The sequence below is a fragment of the Spermophilus citellus genome, assembly GCF_964194105.1.
Source record: "Spermophilus citellus genome assembly, chromosome: 18".
Lineage (NCBI taxonomy): Eukaryota > Metazoa > Chordata > Mammalia > Rodentia > Sciuridae > Spermophilus > Spermophilus citellus.
In genome coordinates this window covers 17,490,014-17,511,513 of record NC_138200.1, presented here as the reverse complement: position 1 = coordinate 17,511,513, position 21,500 = coordinate 17,490,014, and the positions used below count along the sequence as shown (strand labels likewise).

Sequence of the window (21,500 nt, the reverse complement as noted above, 5' to 3'; positions counted from 1 at the left end):
CATCCCCAGGCCAGCCTTGGTCCATTTTTTAGACTGTCTCATTAAATTACCTAGCCTGGCCTCAGACTTGTAATCCTTCTGTCTTGGCTTCTCCAGTGGCTGGGATCACTGGTTTGCACAACTGTGCCCGGCTGTTTTAAAATATTTGTTCATTGTCTTTTCCCGTCAGCTTTGAGTTTCAATGTGGATAGGGTATATTTTCCCGTTTTGATTGTTGATGTATTCACAAAATTGGTTGGAGTTTTTTATGGAATAAGTGAGTGAATAAACCAACGTATGCTCTCTTGAGGTGAAGGCTCTTCTGAGGGTATGACCAACGACAGCGTCCTCTTGGAAAGAGCATTGTTACAGAGTGTTTCCTGGTCATGGCTCAATCTGTTGTAGGAATAATTGAGAGTGGCTTTATGGGAGGCAAGATCATGTTCTAGCATTTCCGGTTAAACCTTTCTCCAGGACAAAGGAGTGGAGGATGCTTGTAATAAGCCGTAGAAGGGGAGACGAGGAAAATGTCCAGTGGGTACGCCGAAGGCAAGTCGTAGAGGACTGAAGATTTTATCCCACTCAGGGTGTGCGAGGCAATAAAAAAAACGAAAGTGGGCGGAGCGCCCTCCTGATTCCGTGGGTGGAGTCACGGTCTGGACTGACAAGGTGGGAGTGGAGGACCGAGGCTTTGAAAAGCTGCTGGAGGACTGGACTCAAACCCTAAGGCCGTGGGAGAATCCAATTAAGAATGTCGGAGTAGTGATCACTGAGAGTCAAGAGGACGGTCTATTGCTTAATATTAGAAATGTCGGAAGCAAAGGATAAAGAACCTGGGGGTGTGTCTCAGGAGGAGGATGACAGCCAATAAAAAGCAGTCATGGGCGTGGCGCTGTCAAACTTCGGGGGTGGGATCGAGGAGAGACAGAGCCGGGGTGGTACCCAAGACAAAGCCAATGAAAAAACTCCAGGTGGGCGTGGCGTCGCCAAAAGGCCAAGGGTGGGGCCAATGAGAAGCGGCGCCGCGTCCCCGTTATTCCCCCGCCCCCGTGGGGCGCGCGCTGAAACCACCGGCGGCCGTTAGGGGCGGGGTCTGCAGCCGCCCGCGCGCGGCTCGCGCCCTCCCCTTTGTGTCGCCATGGCGGCGGCGGCTGCGGCGACGAGGACCATGAACGAGAGGTCTAGCGCGGCCGGGGCCTGACGGAGGCTACGCGACTATGGTGGTGAGGGGCCCACGCGGCCGTCAGTCTGTCGGTCCGCGTGTCACTCTGTCCGTGCGCGGCCCCTCCCTGCGCGCCCCGCCCCTGGCCCCGCCCGGACCCTCGGCCTGCGCCGCCCCTCACCCTTCGTCGCGATCCCTCTAGTCCCCAGGCCAGGTCCTGGGTCCGAGCCCTTACCTCGACCCCGCCCCCTCCGCGCATCCCTCTCCGCGCCCTAAATGGGGCTGACAGTGGCCGAGGACCCAGGCTTTCGAGGAGGGACTGGTCCAGGGAAGGACCCGCGCCACGCGAGTGGCCCCCGCAGGGGTCTGCTGAGGCTCCCTGGAAACCAGTCTCCATTCCAGCGCCTTCCTCGGCATCCTCATCCACACCCTCACTCCCCCTTGGTCTAGCCCCCTCCTCCTCCCAACAGCCCCTTTCTCATTCCTGAGCCCCACCCCCACCGGCTTCATCCTCAGCCTGACCCTTTTCTTCTCCTTCTCCCTCATTTTCACCCCCATCCCAGCTCTTCTCAATCCCCCGCCCCCCATCTGTCAGAACCCTTACCTTAGCCTTTCCAGCCGCTCCCCTCCTTACTCCACCCAACAAGCCAGTACTGTACCTCCCCTTGATCCTTGGGTCCTCTCCATCTTCTTGTGCTCATCTCCCCTCCTCCACTGGCTCCCTCTCCCACCATTCATCCATTCATCCATTCGTACCTCATTCCCTCACTCAACAGACATGCTCCAGGCACAGAGAGAGTCAGATCCCATCCTGCCTTGGGGAGCTTCATGGGCTGGCAGGGGACAGACCCTGAGGGTGAGACCCAGGGATGAACTCCGGGTTGCAGGGACATGGAGGAGGGAGAAGCTGGAGCCCAATGTGGGGAATCCCTGAATTCCCATCTGGTAGTTGGCTAATTTATTCATCAGGTTTTACCTAGCCCATGCTGTACAATGGGGCTGGCACTGGGCATTGCAGACCCAGAGAGGAATGCAGAATGATCTTCCCTATGAAGAGTAGCAACTGTGCCCACCTCTGTGCTGGGCGTGCTGGGGTGTCTCATCCTGGGGCCCTGTTTCTGGGGAGATAAAAAGTCCAGTGGGGGAGATGGGCTTGTCACCAGAGAGTGGCATCTCAGGGGTGCTCATGGCTATGATGGGACAAAGTCAGGTAAAGTTGTGGATCTTGGGATTGGAGGACCTCAGAGGATGGAGAGAGTCTAGAAGAGATGCCTGGCACAGCCTAAAAGATCAAGAAAGGCTTTCTGGAGTAGTACACATGTGAGTTGAGGCCTGAGGGGTGAGGAGAGGACCTAATGACAGGGTCGGGACAAAGGTTCCAGGCTGAGGAAATAGCATGTGCAAAAGCATAGAAAGAAATGAGAAGAAGGTGGTGCTTTTGTTGGACTCTCAGAAGTTCAAGAGCTCTGAGAGTAGGGACAATGGGGAGAGACAGGACTGGAGAGGTAAACAGAAACCAATTTAGAGAAGTTTGAATATCAGACCAGAGACTTCCAACTTCATCTTGAAGACAGCAGAGAGCCATTGAAGGTCCAGGATCTATGGATAGACAGGGCCAAATTTGGGTGATCCTAGCACTTGTGAAGAATCTGGAAGGGAGGGAGAGGTTGGAAGCAGAGGACTGACAAGATGTGAAATGTGAATGTCCAGAGTGTGGCAGGAGATAACTGTACCCTGCAGAGGCTCCTGACGGGTCTTAAACAGGGAGAGCTGAGCCCACCATGCTCTCTCTCCTGTTGATGACTCATGCCTTGGCCCCTGTTCCTCTAGTCCTCCACTCTAGACCACACATGAAGAAGCCTATCCTCAGTCCAGTCCTTACCTCCTGGTGACCTACCATTTTGCCCCATGCTCAGGAAAACGTGGAGCAAGGAGCAACCTGGGCCTGTAGGTCCAGGCTGGCAGATAACAATGCTCCTTTTGTCTCTTTGCTCCCATCTCTGGGAGCCTCTGATTCTTCTCTCTGCTCTACAGGCCCGCAGCACTGACAGCTTGGATGGCTCAGGGGAAGGCACAGTGCAACCTGTACCCCCAACTGGGGGGCCCAATGTGAAGGGGAAGCCTGGGAAGAGGTGAGGGGTGATGGAGGAAAAGGTTTAGCTTAGGAGGAAGGGAAGCTTAAAGAGGGAGGGAGCCTGAAGGAGGGAGTCATTGGTGATGTGTCACCTTCTCCCAGGCTCTCAGCTCCTCGAGGTCCCTTCCCCCGCCTGGCTGACTGTGCCCATTTCCACTATGAGAACGTTGACTTTGGCCACATTCAGGTATGGGGTCTTTGCATCCAGGTAGGAAGGTGAGATCCTACCCAAACATGAACCAATATCAACTGCTTTATCACTGAAGTCTGTTACTATACTAGCTGCTCCTCCTGTCTGAGCAGTCAGTAGCAGGAGTTGCAGGGGCTAGGGCAGATGGGGAGAGCTGCTCATTTGTTCATCCAATTGTTATTTGACTTATTCATTCACTGATTTTTTTCTTAGTTATCTGTTCTGTACCAGAGCCCTATACTCTGACCAAAAGATCACTAAGTCCTTTCCTTGGGAAGGTTCAGGAGGATGACACAGACCCATCCCGAGATAGTGCCAATTTAGAGAGGTCAGGATTGAGACAAAAGTGAGGCCTTCATGTGGGCCTTTGTTTCCCTCTGCAGCTCCTCCTATCTCCAGAACGTGAAGGCCCCAGCCTCTCTGGAGAGAATGAGCTGGTGTTTGGGGTGCAGGTGACCTGTCAGGTAAAGCCACCCTTGCTTTTCATGTAGCCTAAGGAACTGGCCGCCATGGTCCTGCTCAATGTAATGGGACCACTGTTCTCTTCTGTCCCTCTTGCTCCAACAGGGCCGTTCTTGGCCAGTTCTCCGTAGTTATGATGACTTCCGTTCCCTGGATGCCCATCTCCATAGGTGCATATTTGACCGAAGGTTTTCCTGCCTCCCAGAGCTCCCCCCACCCCCGGAGGGTGCCAGGGCTGCTCAGGTAACATATTTGTTGTCTCAGCCCCTGCCTCAGCCATTGGTGTGTCTTCACTAGGCATGAGTGAAATCACCATGGGGGGGGGATAGATAAATATTTAAAGATTGATATGGTCTGAGTCCCAACCAATCAAAGTGGAGAAGCCTTAGAAATATAAAAGGGTTCTGGAGGCTTCCTTTAGTTTTGGGATCGTGGGATGGTCCAGAGATTCCACAGGAGGGTTAGCATAGCCATATCAATTGCGCACTGGAGCTTAGCACAGCTTGTTTACCAATTGATGTGACAATATTTCAACACCCATGCATCCAGGTTGAATTTTAATCCTGCCCAGAGATGAGCCAGGGCAGTGTGGGAGGGCAGAGGCTCTCTCAGCATCTGTTCACAGGAGCCTACCCTTACAACCTGCCCACAGATGCTGGTACCACTGCTGCTACAGTACCTGGAGACCCTATCAGGACTGGTGGACAGTAACCTCAACTGTGGGCCTGTGCTCACCTGGATGGAGGTGGGCATGGGCAGGGGGTCTTGGAATTAGGAGAAAGCTAGGGTGTCTGAGGTGTGAGAACCAGCTGGGAGTGTGTGTGGGCACAGAAAAGAAAGGAGCCAGAGTGAGGGAAGCGTTGGTATTTTAGTGTCTATGTGGGCGCCTGTGAGAGAAGTATGTGTCTATGTGTGTCTGTGTTTCAGCAGGTGTTGGACTATGGGCACCTGAGCATTTAAAGGTATCCCAGTTAGAAATGGATTGGGCTATAACTCAAAGAACACCTGGTTTAAACCAGAGGGGTTTTAGATATTAAAAACACTCCAGGTGCTGGAGTATGTGGTGAGGTCTTGGGGTCAGAAGAGTCCTGGGACTTGTCAAGTGTGAGAAAAAGGGAGAATTGTTTTAAAGGCAGGGGGCAGGAATTTAGGTGATTGACCAATAGCTCTGAGTGACAGAGGCTCTTAAGTCGGGGGACAATCAGTGACATCACTGCTTTATTAACTTTATTAACTCTTTCTTTATTAACTCTTTCTTCTGACCTCTCCTTGCTACATCTTACCTCCCTCTCAGCTGGACAATCACGGCCGGCGACTGCTCCTCAGCGAGGAGGCCTCACTCAATATCCCTGCGGTGGCTGCTGCCCATGTGGTCAAACGGTACACAGCTCAGGCACCAGATGAGTTATCCTTTGAGGTGAGGCTGTGGGCAAGCAGGCTCCAACTGGGCTCCCCACTTCCCCTGCCCCTTCTGACCCCCCTACTCCCACTTGCCCATTTCCAGGTAGGAGACATTGTCTCAGTGATTGACATGCCACCCACAGAGGATCGGAGCTGGTGGCGAGGCAAGCGAGGTTTCCAGGTGAGCCTGGCTTATTTTGGACATGTGAGTCTAGGGTGCCATGCCAAGTTAGGTGGCCCAGCCACTGACAGTGCCTCCTCCTCAGGTTGGCTTCTTCCCCAGTGAGTGTGTAGAACTCTTCACAGAGCGGCCGGGTCCAGGCCTAAAAGCAGGTAAGTGCCGTGGAAAGAGTGGGAGGCCCCCCTGCATCCTCTGCCTACCATCCATCCTTTCCACCCATTGTCCACCCCGCAGATGCTGATGGTCCCCTGTGTGGCATCCCAGCTCCCCAGGGTATCTCCTCTCTGACCTCAGGTAATGGAAACCAGGGGTCAGGTCTGTTCCCCCTGCCCCACCAGGCTTATGATTGAGCTGACCCTACAGAGCCTTCCTTTCCCCTACAGCTGTACCTCGACCTCGTGGGAAGCTAGCTGGTCTCCTCCGAACCTTCATGCGCTCCCGCCCTTCTCGGCAGCGGTTGAGGCAGCGGGGAATCTTGCGGCAGAGAGTGTTTGGCTGTGACCTTGGAGAACACCTCAGCAACTCAGGCCAGGATGGTGAGAATTGGGTCCACCACCCCACCCCACCCCTCTTATCTAGGATGCTACCTCCCAGCCCTGACTCTGTTGCTTCCCCCCAGTACCCCAAGTGCTACGCTGCTGCTCTGAGTTTATTGAGGCCCACGGAGTGGTGGATGGAATTTACAGGCTCTCAGGCGTGTCCTCCAACATCCAAAGACTGCGGTGAGGGCCCTCCACCAACCCCTTCCATAAGATTCACTGAGCTCTTTTCTAGTCCAGCCCTGTACTTTGTGCCAGGTTCATAGTTATGGGAATTTAGGAAGGCACAGAGAAGGGGTGAATAAAAGCTGGGGTCAGGGAGGGAGGGCTTCCTCGAGGAAGTGACACCCCAGCTAAGGCCTGAAAGGTGAGAGTAGAATTAGCATAAGCAGAGGGATTAACCTTCTCTGGACACCTGCCACATACTGAGCACTAGTCCACACTAGTAATGGAGAACAAGACAGAAACCTCTGCCCTCACTGGGCTCACATACTAGAAGGAGAAAAGAGCAAAAAAAGAAAAAAAAATGATAAGAGTTTACTAGAAGGTGACAGATGCTTTGGAGAAAAATTGATTAGGGGTAAGGAGGATCAACCAGGAAGGAGGATTGCAGTTTTAGATAGTGTGGGCAGAGGCGCCTCATGGGGAAGATCAGTGGAGGCGGTGAGGGAACAGGCCACGTGGATCTCCTGGGAAAAGCAGTCACAGTGGAGCAAGCAACCAGCACAGTGGGGATAGCAGCAGGTGATGGGGTGGAGATTGTTGGCAGTGTGTGCCCTGCCTTTTCGTGACTGTTAGGATTTAGGATTTTATTCTGAGCCAGGGAGAACCACAGAAGGATTCTAAGCCAAGAAGAGTCAGCCTTCATAACAGTCTAGTAGTGGGAAGGAATGAGGATGGTGGCACACACCTGTAACTCAGGCTACTGGGGAGGCTGAGACAGGAGGATAGCAAGTTTAAGGCCAGCCTGGGCAACTTAGTGAGATTTTGTCTTAAAATAAAAAAAAATGTTAGGGGTTCAGTGGTAGAGTGCCCCTGGGTTCAATCCCCAGTATTCAAAAAACAAAATACAGCAAGGGAGGCCAGAGGCCATGAAGTGAGAGCTCAAAGCCTGAAGGAGCAGTGAGACCAGCAGGAGATTGTTCTACACAGGAGCTTCACCTTCTAGCACTGGGCTCCACCAGAGTTATGAGTAGGGGGTTGCTAGGATTTTATCTGCATTTTCCAGTGACTGCTTAAAGCCAGATGAATGACACAACTTCATGGTAGGAACATGGTCGCTCTGGAGTCAGCCTTCAGTAGCTATAGGCAGAGGTATCACACACCAGAGCCTCAGTGTCCTCTTCTTTAAAATGGGTCACCCTTGTCTTTGCCACACAAGATTTTTTGGGGGGATTGTAAGGTTCTCTCTCTGGGTAGCTCAGCATTGGGCCTAGGGAAGACAGTTATATTCATCTGCGGGAACTTGGGGTAGGGCTAGGGGAATATGGCCAGGTGAGCCAGTTTGATCTGAACCTTCCTCCTCTGGATCTAATGACCTCAGGCATGAATTTGACAGTGAGAGGATCCCTGAACTGTCTGGCCCCGCCTTCCTTCAGGACATCCACAGCGTCTCCTCCCTCTGCAAGCTCTATTTCCGAGAGCTGCCAAATCCCTTGCTCACCTACCAACTCTATGGGAAGTTCAGTGTGAGTAAGGGAGCTGGCAAGGTTGGAGGGTGCGGGGATGTGTCTGGCCCAGCCCCATCATGCCTGTCCACCATCTCAGGAGGCCATGTCAGTGCCTGGGGAGGAGGAACGCCTGGTTCGAGTCCATGATGTCATCCAGCAGCTGCCCCCACCACACTACAGGTAAACCGGGAGCAGCAGGGAAGGACTGTGGTAGGTTCCAAGGGGGCTGAGGCTTAGCTGTCCCCCTCTGCTCCCTTTCTCAGGACTCTGGAGTACCTGCTGAGGCACTTGGCTCGAATGGCACGACATAGTGCCAACACCAGCATGCATGCCCGCAACCTGGCCATTGTCTGGGCACCCAACCTCCTACGGTAAACTGGCAGCTTACCAGCATGACCCTCTTCATATTTTTCAAGTAACTCCCATGTACCAGGCCCTGATCTTAGCACTTGCAACATAGAAGTGAGCAAGATCCTATCCTCTTGGGGTCCACATTCCCATGGAGGAAATGGACAATGAATCATCAAGAAGAAAAATACAATGTAATGTCTGATACCAAGAAGGAAGAGAGGAGTCAGGAAGGGAAGTGTACCAAGTCATGGCGGTTTGAAGTTTCTAGATAGAATGGCAGAGAAGGCTTATGTCTTTTCCTTTTTTTTTTTTTTTTTTTTTTTTTTTTATGGTCAGCAGCAAGGTAAGCCCTGGGAGATCTGCTGCTAACCAAGACAGGTAAAATCTGTATCCTGATTCCTGGAGGAGTTCCATGTTCTGGGAAACATGCAAATAAGTAAAACAGGTGGTGCATCAAAAAAGGGCACAAAATGTATGGGAGAAATTAAACAGAAAAGAAAGACCAAGGGTTCAGAGAAGGAGGTCTACAATTTTAAATAAGGTGGGTGGGGAAGACTGCACTGAAAAGGTAAGATTTGAGTCAAGACCTATGTAGGGTGTGTGCACTCTGGGAAGGAACAAGCCAAACAGAGGAGCAGTGAGTGCAAACAGAAGTTGGGATGGACCCTGATGTGTGGGAAGAACAGCAGGGAGGCCGGTGTGGCTGGAGCTGAATTGAGGAATTGAGGGGAGGTAAAGATAGGTCAGAGAAGTAATCAGACCAGATAGAGGCGTGACTCACAGATCATAGTGAGGATTTTGCTTTTAGCTGGAGTGTGGTGCAGCTGGGATGGGTCTCTGAACAGGGAAGGCCCTGATCTGACTCAGTTTTGTTCACAGGCTCCCTCTTGCTATAGGTAGGAATAGACTCTGGGGACAGGGATAGGAACAGGAGGCCTGGGAGGAGGTGCTCTGATGTTCATGTGGAAGGGAACAGACTCTGGGCTAGTGTGTCAGTCAGCTTTCCATCACTGTAATGAAATACTGAGATGATTAACTTATAAAGAGAAAAGGTTTATTTTGGCTCACAGTTTTGGAGGTTTCAGTTCACAATCAATTGGCCCTGTTGCTTTGGCCAGTGGCGAAGCAACACATTATAGCACCTAATGGCCAGGACACAAAAAAAAAGTGAGGAGGGGACTAAGATCCCCAAATCCCCCTTAAAGTCATGCCTTCAATGACCTAAAGACCTCCCACTAGCTCCGCATCTTAAAGGTTTCACCACCACCCAATAAACACCACCTTGGGGACCTTATGGGGGACATTTGTGATCCAAACCATAGCAGCCAGGGCATAGTAGAGGGGAGAAGAGTTAGATTCTGGGTAGATTTTATAGGTGAAACCAACAGGTTTTGCTGACAGATTGGATGTGGGTATGAAGGAAAGAGAGGGGCCAAGTAGGGAAGCTTGGGGAAAGGCTGGGCACTCAGTTCCACATGTGATTAGTTCAGGAAAGTCTGAGGTGTTGAACAGACAGTCATTACTTCATTGGTTCCCCACACTGCCCACCCAGAACCTGCCAGCCCAGGCTTTAGGCGCCTGTCCCCACTTCTCTTCTCCCAGGTCCATGGAGCTGGAGTCAGTGGGGCTGGGTGGAGCAGCAGCCTTCCGGGAGGTTCGGGTGCAGTCTGTGGTGGTGGAATTCCTGCTCACCCATGTGGAGGTCCTGTTCAGTGACACCTTCACCTCTGCTGGCCTTGACCCTGCAGGTATGCCCATCCTACCTCTGATGTCTTGGCTACTGCCCACTCAACGTCAGGGCAGCAGTGGGAGGGCAGGTGGGCTCCAGCCCTATCCCTACCCCACTGAAGCCGGACCTCCCTCCCAACTCCTTGAGGACCCCGCCCGGCCCATCCCTCTCCCTGCCCCCCCCCGCCCCCTCCTTCTCATTTCAGCTCCTACGCTCAGGATCCCCACTTCTTGGCCAGGACGCCGTTCTTCCTTCACCCCTTATAGCTCCTGGGGGCACTTGGGGCCATGGGTCTACCTGGGAGGAAGTGGGAGGTCCCCAGATTTGACCCTGCCTGGGCCCTGCCCAGACTCCCTGCCCTGCCCGGGACCCCAGCCCAGTCAGGATTCAGCTCGTCGGAGGGCCCTCTGGCCCGAGGTAACTGACCAGAGCCGCTGCCCTTGCTGGCTGCTGGGAGCTGCCTTCTCATCAGCTCATTCTGCCTCACCTCTCCTCCTCGCCTGCCTGCTGTCCCACCCCCATTCCCGCCTGATCCACCCTGGCCCCCTGCCTTGCCAGCCCGGGTGGGCATGCTGCGGGCTGGGGCTTGGGCTGTGGCGCTTGGCTTTGCCTGTAGCCTTAAGTGACCCCAAAGCTGATAGTTTCCCCCTTTCTGACCTCCCCAGGCCGCTGCCTCCTCCCCAGGCCCAAGTCTCTTGCGGGCAGTGGCCCTTCCACTCGCCTGCTGACACTGGAGGAAGCTCAGGCTCGCACCCAGGGTCGGCTGGGAACACCCACTGAGCCCACAGCTCCCAAGGCCCCCGCCTCACCTGTGGAAAGGTGAGTGGGATTTTGGGTAAACGGGGAGGAGGACTGGAGGTGCACCGTGACTCAGATTGCCTTTTGTTTCTCACCCAAACCCCAGGAGGAAAAGGGACAGAGGTGAGAAACAGCGGAAGCCAGGGGGTAGCAGCTGGAAGACATTCTTTGCTCTAGGCCGGGGCCCCAGTGTCCCCCGAAAGAAGCCCCTGCCTTGGCTAGGGGGTACCAGAGCCCCACCGCAGCCTTCAGGTCAGTGGCTGTGGCTGTGCAGTTGGCACGGGGGGTGGGGGGATGGTGTATGGAGGCCCTCCTACCTCTTCTACCTCTCCTCACAGGCAGTCGACCCGACACAGTCACACTGAGATCTGCCAAGAGTGAAGAGTCTCTGTCATCCCAGGCCAGTGGTGCTGGTGAGCAGGGGGTAGGCCCTACATGTGCCCAAGCATCATAGGGGAACTGAAGCCCCGGTTTTGTCCCCAAAAGTTATATTTCAGATTTGGGAGGATTCTTGAATGTTTAAATTTTTAAAATCTGAACTTTAGGTACAATGAGTTGGCTAAAATCCACTATACACTCTGCCTCCTGGCTCATCCAGGTTCCTTTAAAACAGTCTTTTGTTTATGCATTCCTTTTCAAAAAATTTAAATATTATGAATACCCACCAACTCCCTAAGCACAGCTAGAAGAGCCCTAGTATCTTGCCCAGGAGCCCCTTCCCTCTCCCCCAACCTCTAAATTTGATGCTGATCATGAACTTGCTTCAAGGTTTTATCACATACAAGTATATGTGTAAAGAACATATTGCTCAGTTTTGATGCTATTTACAGGAAATGTTAAGAAAGGAGCGAGGAGGTATCATGCTGTCTACAGAATGAATTTTTCATTCACAACTCCATTACGAACTGCCATCCGTGTTGCTGAGCATAGCCCAGATTCAGCCCATTGCTTTCTATTCTGGGGTGGTGTCCCATCCTAAGTCCCCAGGGTGAGGAATCCCTGTCATAGGTTGCTGTGCCACATTCCCAGGAGTAGAGGTGCTCTACTGTAGGGTCTGCACACATTGAAATTACAGGACAAGGTAGACTTGCTTTCCCCAAACAGTCCCATCTGGACGCCCAGCAGCTCACAGACCCTGGGGCAGCAAGACTCCATTCTTGTTTGGGATCTGGAATGGGCTCTTCGTGGTCTTGCCTGAACAATTCTTCCTAAATCCACGGCCTCGTTGGCCCTCTCTAGGGAAGTGCCTCTTGTGTTGCTTCCTGCCTTTCTGTGGACCTGTGTCCTGTTTGCTCTGACATCTGATCTCTAACTGTGCCCCTTCCAGGCCTCCAGAGGCTGCACAGGCTACGGCGACCCCACTCCAGCAGTGACGCCTTCCCTGTGGGCCCAGCACCTGCTGGTTCCTGCGAGAGCCTGTCCTCCTCGTCTTCTTCCTCTTCCTCCTCTTCCTCTTCCTCCTCCTCTTCCTCCTCCAAGTCCTCAGCAGCTGGCCTGGGGCCACACTCTGGGTCCCCTTCACACCGCACCTCAGCCTGGCTAGATGATGGTGATGAACTGGACTTCAGCCCACCACGCTGCCTGGAGGGACTGCGGGGGCTTGACTTTGATCCCCTTACATTTCGCTGCAGCAGCCCCACCCCAGGGGACCCTGCACCTCCTGCCAGCCCAGCACCCCCGGCCTCTGCCTCTGCCTTCCCACCTAGGGTGACCCCCCAGGCTCTCTCACCTCGGGGGCCCACCAGTCCTGCTTCACCCACTGCCCTGGACATCTCAGAGCCCCTGGCTGTATCAGTGCCACCTGCTGTCCTAGAACTGCTGGGGGCTGGGGGAACACCTGCCTCAGCCACCCCAACACCAGCACTCAGCCCTGGCCCAGGCCTGCGCCCCCATCTTATCCCCCTGCTGCTTCGTGGAGCCGAGACCCAACTGAGTGACACCTGTCAACAGGAGATCAGCAGCAAGCTGGCACTGCCTAGTCCCCGGGGAACCCAGGGCCAGCATGGTGAGTCCTGTTTGGTCCATCTCATACTCTCATAGACCCTGAGGTTGTCCCAGAACACAGCTGACTTCCTTCCCATTCCTTTCTCTGTAGGTCCTGGTATGGATTCACCATTGCTACCCCCACCCCTGACCCTCCTGCGCCCTGGGGGGGCCCCACCTCCACCCCCCAAGAACCCAGCACGCCTCATGGCTCTGGCCCTGGCTGAGCGGGCTCAGCAGGTAGCCGAGCGACAGAGCCAACAGGAGCATGGGGGCACACCATCTGTTCCTCGTTCCCCTTTCCGCCGCTCACTGTCCCTGGAAGTAGGCGGGGAGCCCGTGGGGATCTCAGGGAGTGGGCCCCCCCCTCACTCCCTGGCCCACTCGGGTGCCTGGGCCCCAGGACCCCCATCCTACCTACCAAGACAACAAAGTGATGGGAGCCTGGTGAGGAGCCAGCGGCCCATGGGGACCTCAAGGAGGGGACTCAGAGGCCCAGCACAGGTCAGTGCCCAGCTCAGGGCAGGTGGGGGGTGCAGGGATGTCCCAGAGATGGCAGCTCAGTCCCCATGTTCTGTCCCCTCACAGATTCCTACTCCTGGCTTCTTTTCCCCAGCCCCCCGGGAGTGCTTGCCACCATTCCTTGGGGCCCCCAAACCAGGCCTGTATCCCCTGGGCCCCTCATCCTTCCAGCCCAGCTCCCCAGCCCCAGTCTGGAGGAATTCCTTGGGCCCTCCAGACAGGGGAGAGAACCTGTACTATGAGATTGGGGCAAGCGAGGGGTCCTCCTATGCGGGCCCTACCCAGTCCTGGAGTCCCTTTCGCTCCGTGCCCCCTGATAGGCTCAATGCCTCATATGGCATGCTTGGCCAGTCACCACCACTCCACAGGTCCCCTGACTTCCTGGTCAGCTACCCCCCACCCCCCTCCTGCTTTCCCCCTGACCATCTTGGCTACTCAGCCCCACAGCACTCTGCCCGACGTCCCACCCGGCCTGAGCCCCTCTATGTCAACCTAGCCCTAGGGCCCAGGGGTCCTTCACCTGCCTCTTCCTGTTCCTCCTCTTCCCCTCCGGCCCACCCCCGAAGTCGTTCAGATCCCGGACCCCCAGCCCCCCGCCTTCCCCAGAAGCAGCGGGCACCTTGGGGTCCCCGTACCCCTCACAGGGTACCTGGCCCCTGGGGCCCTCCAGAGCCTCTCCTGCTCTACAGGGCAGCCCCGCCAGCCTACGGGAGAGGGGGTGAGCACCACCGAGGGTCTCTGTATAGAAATGGGGGTCAGAGAGGGGAGGGGGCTGGTCCCCCACCCCCTTACCCCACACCTAGCTGGTCTCTCCATTCTGAGGGCCAGACCCGAAGCTACTGCTGAGCCAGAGCTGACAAGGACCTTATTCCCCTCCTTCGCCCTCAGTGACTCTCAGCCCAGCCCAATCCCTCATTTTGTATTTACTTGAGTTCCTGAGCCCTACCCCTGGTTTCTAACTTTGTAACTTGCTTCTGATGGTCCCTCACCTCAAATCAGTGTCCACCCTGGCTGAAGGGTTTGCCTATCTCCCCACCATCCCCCTTCTGGGGCTCTCGCACAAATCCAAGGGAGGGCTAGGCCGACACCCTGTTCTCTCTCCTCCTCCGGGAGCCTCCTGCCTGTCCTGATTGTGCACAGGGGGTAGGGGGACAACTCCTGCCTTCTTTCCTCGTGTGCCCCACTAAACCATCTGACAAAATTAATGAATAAAAATGGTGAAAATGTGGCTGTTGTGTCATGCTGGGGCCAGACTCGGCAAATGAAAAAGACATAGGGTTGGGGGTTGCTTTATCTTCATTTTCTTTCCTCTAGGCACTTGAGGGGGTGTCAGTCTCTACTGGAAGGCTGCAGGGGGGTGATATCCTCAGGGAGAGGACATTGGCGCCCTAGCAATCTGTGCCAGGGGTGAGGCTGAGGCTGGGCTCGTCTTCCAGTTGGCATCCACTCTGCAGCTCTGCCATGATCTCCTCTAGAAGGTCCATCCTGGGGAGCAGTGGGGCAGGGAGAGACCCATGGTCACCTCAGGGATGAGGGAGGAGCCCAGGGTCCCCCCACCGGGGCTCCATTTCTCACTGCTGCAGGCTGGAGAAGAGCCCTTCTGTGATCAGTTCAGTGCCAGGTGCCTGCAGGGGAAAAAGGCTTGAGCTGCCCCTGGGGGTCACGCAGCTCCAGCGGGCCTGGAAGAACGGAAGGCGCACGGTGGGTGGGCTCAGGGTCCTCCACTTTGCTTGCCCTCATGGCCTTCCCTGCCAGCAGCCTCCCAAGGTGTGGAAGCCTCCCTGTGGGTCACCAGGCAGGGGTGGGCTCACAGGGCCGGGGGTCCAGCGGGGCAACCCTGTGTGGGTGCTGCAGCAGCCCCTGCAGGGCTTGAATCTTGACTGAGAACTTCCTCTCAAACTGCTCCTCAGAGCTCTGGGTCCCCAGCAGGGAGGCCGATTCCTGGAAGCTGGAGGGCAGGGCAGGGCCCTGAGGGAAGCAGGTTGGTCAGGGGTAACAGGTTCAGAGTCCCTGGTGGGGAGGTTCACTGGTCAGAGGAGAGGGGGCCAGGGGGCTACTGGGCAGGGGGGATTGGGCCAGCAAGGGCTCTGGGGTGTCCGTACTATGGAGCTAGGTTCCAAACAGCAGTGCAGGCGGCCCCTGGCTCTGGGGCTAGGGCTGCAGCTGGGGCTGCTGCTGAGAGTCAAGCTGCTGCCAGAGTCCAAGGTTACACTCCTCTGCACTCTACTGTGGCCAGTGGCCTCAGGAGTCTCCAGGGCCTGCAGAGAACAATGGCACAGTGGGCATGGGTCACCCAGGTTCCCCACACCTGCCTTGGTCCCCCACCTCCATTCCCCAGCCCCTACCTGGGATGGGACGGGGCCTGGTGGCACAGGCCTGGGTCTGGTCTTGACTCTGGAAGCTACCTCTGGGGAGACAGAGCAACTGTTGTAACCGGGAGGCACAGATCCGCTACGCCCAGCACCACCACCACGCTTCCTTGCCCTCTAACCTGGTGGGGAACCCTGCAGTAGAGGGGACAGTGTGGTCCACTCCAGTGTGGAACCAACCTCAGGGGATGAGTCCTGTGGAAAGGAGGCGTGTTGTGGGGGACAAAAGCCTGCCTGGGATTCCATGACTACCCCCAACCCCTGCTGACCTTCCTGTACCTGGGCCATGGCCTCCCGCAGCAGGTATCGAGTACTCTGCAAGCTGCCCCAGCGGTCAGCAGGCCCTAGGCCCAGCCCAGCCTGAACCAGGGCCTGGTAGGGGGCTGGCACCATGGGGTCCAGAGTTGGGCTCTCACCTGCCTCCAGCTTAGCCTTCACCTCAGGCCCCTCTCTCCCAGCCCAGGGCAGCTCTCCTATGAGGAAGTACAATCAGGGAACCCAACCAGGTGGGATGCCTCAATGGGCCAGGGTATAGGGTGGTCACTCACTGACCAGTGAAAACCTCCTGAGCCAGGATGCAGAAACTGTAGAGATCTGAGGTGGTGGCAGGCATGTCACCGTGGATCAGCTCAAGTGGCAGCCATGGGTACAGTTCAGGGGGTGGGGGCAGCCCTTGGTTCCCCCAAGGGTAGCCCTGCTGCAGCCTGTGGAGCCCAAGGGGCCTGATGAGGCAGTGGCCACTGGGAGGCTCACAGGGCAGGCGGGTGGCGAAAGCACTCACCTGGGTCGCAGCCGGCATTGATGCAGTGGGCGCCCATGCTCCAGGTTGCCCACTTTAGCCAGGCCTGGCCGCACCAGCTGCACAGCATGGGAGGTGAGTCCACCATGGGCCCGCCAGCGGGCCTGCAGGAACAGCAGGGCCTCCAACACCTGCAGCAGCAGGTGGCCAGGCAGCAAGCCTGGCACGGTTTGGGGACCCTCCTCACTTGGTCTCTGTGAGTGCAGCACCACGTGCAGGGAGCCCAGCCACACGGGCTCAAAGAGGAGGCACAGCCCCGACAGGTCCACCGAGGGGCTCAGTGCCATCAGCAGCAGCAGGTTGGGGTGGTGCAGGGTGCTGGGCGGGGAGGAGAGCGGGCCACTCACAAGCAGGCCCAACCTGCACAGGGGGTGGATTCTGTTCCTGAGCTCACACCACCCACTCTGTGCCAGCGGCAGGCCACCTGCACCAGCCACCAGCTAGAGGGAAACTTGCGACCCTGGTCGCACAGCCCCGCGGTGGCAGAACCAGCACTGAGCCCATACTCCCCATCCATTTACCCCTCCCTATGCCCACCTCCTCCCCGAGGCCCACGGGACACAGCACAAAGAACTGGGCATCCACTTTCCAGTGGAAGGGGAATCACTCCAGCTCGAAGGCTCCATGCTGCGTTCCACCCAGAGGTGAAGACTAACCATGGCTATCGCCACACTGCCCTGTCGTGGGGTTATGGAGTGCTGAAGTTGGGAGGGCAGGTGGACACTGGCGCAGGGAGCAGGCTGGGCAGCGGGGAGGCTGGGACAGGATACCTGCAGTGCTGAAGGTCAGCCAGCAGCACATCAGGGTGGGCTCCTGGGACCTTCAGCCGCCGCACAGCCACAGGGTGGCTCCTCCACAGGAGGCTAGAGAATGGCGAGCAGCAGAGGGCAGGTCTGAGACATGGGGGCAGGATTTCCTTGTGAGGGGGGCAGGGAGCAGGGGGCGCTGCAAGAACACAAGAGGGAGCTCTCACTTGACCATGAGGGTATGGGAAGTGCTCTCGTAGGTGCGGTCAGGTTCGCCCTGGGCTGGTAGCAGCTCCTTGGGGTCCACCAGGGGTATGCCTGTGACCAGCCCCAGCGGCTGCAGGCTGCTCAGCTGGGGACGGGGAGCAGGACCATGAGACATGAAGAAGACAAGGGTGGTCCACGCTCCCCCAATACCTCCCACTTACCTGGCCAAACCCCAAAGCTGGGATTTGAGGGGATCTCCTGATCTGCTCTGGCTTCAGTGTTCTGGAGTAAAGGGTGGGCTTAGGGTGAATATGGAGTAACTGAGCATGGTGGGTGGGTGAGCTCTCCAGGGTGCAGAACATTACCTGTCTGTCTGTACCAGCCACAGAGAGGACAGGGAGCCACACATGCTATTCCCGGAGCTGGCCTGCAGTTGGCCCAGGGAAGTAGTAGGTGCCAGGTCAGCACCATGCAGTAGTGCTGACATATGGGCACGACACAGCTGCAACAGCTCCAGCATCTGGATGGGGACACATGGGTGAGGCTGGGTATGGCTGGCCCTGATGTCCCCACCTGCACCAACGCCACTGCTTACCTCCCAGCTTGGTTTGGCACCCCCCTGCTCAGCCCAGTCTCGTGGTGTGCGACCCTGCTGGTCATGCAGGCGCAGGTCACCCCCTGCCTGCAGCAGGTGCAGCATCACCAGGCCACAGCCTGAGAAGGCGCCCGCATGCACTGGTGTGCTGCCATCACGGCAGCGGCTAGGGCAGAACAAGGGTGGGAATGGATTAGGAAAGGGATGGAACAGGGGCAAAAAGTGGCAGGAAGATGGCCCTGGGGGATGGAGGCGTCACTGTGAACAAGGGAAGTGGGTACCAGAATGGGAAGGGTTACTTGAGGATGCCATTGGGTCTTTGGGGGGCTGAGAGGAGGACCACTGTGAGCATGGGAAGCTACCCCAGAGGATCAGGGGATCACCAAGGGATAGAAGAGGAGTCCTGGCTTTCAGGCTCAGGACCCTGGGCGTGTGGGGCATCGTGGCCTGTCCACTCACTGGTTGGGGTTGGCGCCAAAGGCCAAGAGAAGCCGCACGGCAGAGCTGTGGCCCAACAGTGCTGAGAGGAAAAGCCCCGTCTGCCCAGCAGAGTTCTCACCGTCCACCTGGACAACTGAGAGGCAGCAAGACTTAGGACTGCCCCTGCCCCGCATTCCTGGGGCAGAGGTCCTAGGGCCATCAGGCAAATATTCTTGCCAATTCCCAGCCTCCACAGTCCCTCCTAGACTGGGTTTCCCCTGACCCCGGGTTCCATCATTGTCCCAGAACCCCCTCCACATACATGCACCAGCTACTGAGGACTCAATCCTCAACAAGGTGCACCGGAAATCACCATTAGGTCCACAGAACAAGGGGCGACATCTGCCTGTCATGCAGCATCCATACCCCATCCTAGAGGTGTCAAGATCACAATGGGGCTGGGAGGAAGGAACCGTCACGAAACCTTGTGCATTGTCCCACTGTCTGTGACAGGCAACCTTCACCCAGCCCTAACTCAGTATTATATAAACAGGTCCCATGTATCCAGCCTTCAATCTTCAAGAAAAGCAAACTTTCTGGATTCTACGAGGAAATCTCTCATTATTGAACACTGCTAACTCCAGATGGCAACCTCTTATTCACTGCCACCTCAATGCCTGTGCCTTCCCCCATGTGTCCTTCCCCATCATCACTTTGCCCAGATGCTACCTCCCATTCACTCACCCTCTGCTCCATGCTTTGTATCTATGCCCCTCCCCATGATTCCCGAGTTCCTCTTTCTCCAGGTCCTTCGCCAAGGAGGGCCAATGCATGGTGTCCTTGCTTTGTACCCCTGTGTCCTCAGCAGAAACAGTCAATCAATCATGCACTTGGTCCACCCCGGCTGGCTCTCTACCTCAAAACCCCTCAAATGTAGACCTTCCAGAGCCTCTGAATACCACATTCACTGCATCATGTTTTACTCAAGCCCATCTTTTGCAATGGTCTTCTAATTGGTTTTTGCACTCATCATGCAACACAAAGGCATCTTCTTTAAATACAAATCATTTAAGAACTAAATAATCTTACACAAGTTGTTCCAAAACAATAAAAATTAAAAGGATGGTAAGGCTCACTTTCTGAGGCCAATCTGACCTGAATTCCAAACCAGATGAGAGTTTCCAGAACCAGAAAATACAATTATATTATCAGTTCTGCTTGTGATCATGTATGCAAAAACACTAAATAAAATAAAATTGCTTTATCTCTAGAAAGCAAGGATTATTCAACCCAAGAATAGCTATCCATGTAATAAAATGCATTCATGGATTAAAGGACAAACATCACATACTTAAGTAGATAAAAAAAGTACTTGATATAAGTTAATATCAACTTATAATTGAAGGAAGAGAACCTCAGAAAATAGACGGGAACTCCCTTACTTGATTGTAAGCCAGTAGCAAGCATGATAAAACAGAAACAGAGACTCAATCCCTTTAATATCAAGAACAAGGATAAAGAAGGGAAGGAAAAGGTGGGGGACCAGAAACTGAAATGGAGTAAATCAAATTCCATGCATGTACGATTCTGACAAAATGAACCCTCCTATTATGTATAACTATAATGCACTAATTAAAAGGAGGAAAAAAGAAGAAGGAAAACTATGTCTGCCAACAACATGGTTTGGGAGTTCTGGTTAATACTCAAGAGAAGAAAAAGAAACTTAAGAGTTCAAATATTGAAGGGCAAAGACCAAACCTTAACCATTTTCAGCCAACAAATCATAAACATTTAAAAATAAAAATTAAGAAAAATAAAAGAATCAACAATTACAACAACTAAGCAAGTTCAGAAATAGACCAGAACTTAACAAAAATCAATGAAAACAGAAATTGTAAATTTTTAATGCTCATTGTGATGTTAATTTCCTGCTTACAATTCCAATGGTTTTCCATCCCACTGAGAACAAAATCCAACAAAATTCACACACATTCTGAAGCCCTTTACTATCTGGACCTGAGTCCTCTACCAGAGCCCATGCACACACATGCCCAGTTTGCTTTGATTTCAGTGCCTTTGCATAGGCCATTCAGCTTCCAAGGGGGTCCGGGTCTGTCTGTCTGTCTCTCTCTTGCATGATTGGCTCCTATACCGCAGGATTAAAGTTTCACTCCATCTGAAAAGCCACTTGTCCGATGTGTCTCATCCTCATTCCTCTTATAAGGCCACTATCAGATTTCATTCTCAATGATTCAGAAGTTAGATTCACCCTAAAATCCCCATCTCAGACTTCTGAGTCTGGCGCACAGTAGATGCCGGTGTATACAGCTGCTCACTGGCCAACTGAAGCTGTACCTTCCACACCCACCCAGCCCACCCCACGCCCCTTGGTCCTGTCCCGCAGGCCTCCCAGCAGCCAGGTCCTCACCTCTCCGCAGGAGCCTGGCCAGACCCCAGCTTGGGCCCCCGGCCACAGCCAGACGATGCAGACGGCCCACCTGGGCATCCGGATCCCGCACGGAGCCCAGTTCCACTGGGAAGCGTGAGGGCAGCGAGGGCATCTGTGGGCTGTGGACTCAGTTTCCAGGCGGGGGTCAGCTAGGGGGTCTCATGAGGGCAGAAGGAGGTGAAGGACCGCACCTCTGGGGGCAATAAAGCAATAAAGTCAGAACTGGCCAGGTGGGAAGGGGACTGGGGAGGGTTTGATAGGGGTGGAGGCGTGGTCCATAACAGAAGGTCAGCTGTAAGGGGGCCTGAGGATCGAAGCCCGAGGGCAGCATAAAGGCTGGGAGAGGAGCTGGGGGCTGGGGAAGGGCGTGGCAAAGGTGACAGAGTCTGGAAGAGCGTCTGAGGGCTTAGGAGGCGGCTCTGGACGTTGCAGGTTGGAGGAAGAGGCCAGCGGTGGAGGAAGAGGTGGAGTGGTCCACCCGCTCGGGCGAGGGCCAGGTGGGGCCTGAGTGCGGCGGGAGGAGGAATCGGAAGAGTGGCCACGCTGCGGCGATCTGCAGCTTGGCCACGTAGTCTGGGATGGGGAGGGTCCCTGGAGGCTGATGGAAGGGACTAGTGAAGGGAGGGGGTCGGGGCGGAGTCTGAGGCCTGGGGGAGGAGCCTGGGGCGGGGTCTGAGGCCTGGGGGAGGGGCTGGGGGAGAACTGAGGGGCCTGAAGCTTGAAAAAGTTCTAGGCCTGGACCCCAATCCAGGTGGCTTTGCACCTACCGTTGGGCCCTATAGTGGACATCACGTGACCACCACGTGACCGTGAC

General features: G+C 55.2%; 2 protein-coding genes and 1 long non-coding RNA gene across 4 annotated transcripts; 1 reads left to right on the top strand and 2 right to left on the bottom strand.

The window, feature by feature from the left end:
* The first annotated feature begins 1,045 nt into the window (after nt 1-1,045).
* Nucleotides 1,046-14,329, top strand: ARHGAP33 (Rho GTPase activating protein 33). 2 transcript variants are annotated; one of them, XM_081273341.1, is made up of 23 exons: nt 1,046-1,202; nt 1,918-1,997; nt 3,176-3,273; nt 3,378-3,462; nt 3,849-3,929; nt 4,033-4,170; nt 4,580-4,672; nt 5,222-5,344; nt 5,432-5,509; nt 5,595-5,661; nt 5,744-5,803; nt 5,893-6,045; nt 6,129-6,231; nt 7,592-7,736; nt 7,816-7,898; nt 7,982-8,089; nt 9,672-9,817; nt 10,464-10,617; nt 10,703-10,848; nt 10,935-11,009; nt 11,924-12,601; nt 12,692-13,083; nt 13,168-14,329. In XM_081273341.1, exons 2-23 carry the CDS (start codon nt 1,920-1,922, stop codon nt 13,945-13,947), a joined length of 3,864 nt encoding a protein of 1,287 aa, XP_081129467.1. In that variant the 5' UTR covers nt 1,046-1,202; nt 1,918-1,919; the 3' UTR covers nt 13,948-14,329. The 2 variants fall into 2 exon arrangements, with proteins under 2 accessions (XP_081129467.1, XP_081129466.1); XM_081273340.1 differs by lacking the exon at nt 1,918-1,997 and having other exon boundaries at nt 12,692-14,329.
* Nucleotides 14,330-14,453: 124 nt separating this feature from the next.
* Nucleotides 14,454-15,922, bottom strand: LOC308637956. Its single transcript, XR_014019713.1, has 7 exons — nt 15,750-15,922; nt 15,572-15,665; nt 15,447-15,502; nt 15,204-15,359; nt 14,913-15,069; nt 14,677-14,726; nt 14,454-14,586 (listed from the first exon to the last, which is right to left on the bottom strand). It is a non-coding gene; the product is annotated as an uncharacterized lncRNA (long non-coding RNA).
* Nucleotides 15,923-16,014: 92 nt separating this feature from the next.
* On the bottom strand, nt 16,015-21,131 carry LOC308637861 (inactive serine/threonine-protein kinase TEX14-like; the record flags this gene model as incomplete). Its single annotated transcript, XM_081274711.1, has 9 exons — nt 20,666-21,131; nt 18,277-18,391; nt 17,818-17,983; nt 17,588-17,742; nt 17,444-17,504; nt 17,243-17,367; nt 17,040-17,132; nt 16,252-16,587; nt 16,015-16,174 (listed from the first exon to the last, which is right to left on the bottom strand). The coding sequence occupies exons 1-9, from the start codon at nt 20,796-20,798 to the stop codon at nt 16,015-16,017; spliced, it is 1,344 nt and encodes a 447-aa protein (XP_081130837.1). The 5' UTR covers nt 20,799-21,131.
* Nucleotides 21,132-21,500: the final 369 nt, after the last annotated feature.

Coding starts and splice junctions, on each gene's coding strand:
- ARHGAP33 (XM_081273340.1), top strand. Junction 5,345..5,431: donor CAGATGAGTTATCCTTTGAG/GTGAGGCTGTGG, acceptor GCCCATTTCCAG/GTAGGAGACATTGTCTCAGT. Junction 6,046..6,128: donor CAGCAACTCAGGCCAGGATG/GTGAGAATTGGG, acceptor GCTTCCCCCCAG/TACCCCAAGTGCTACGCTGC.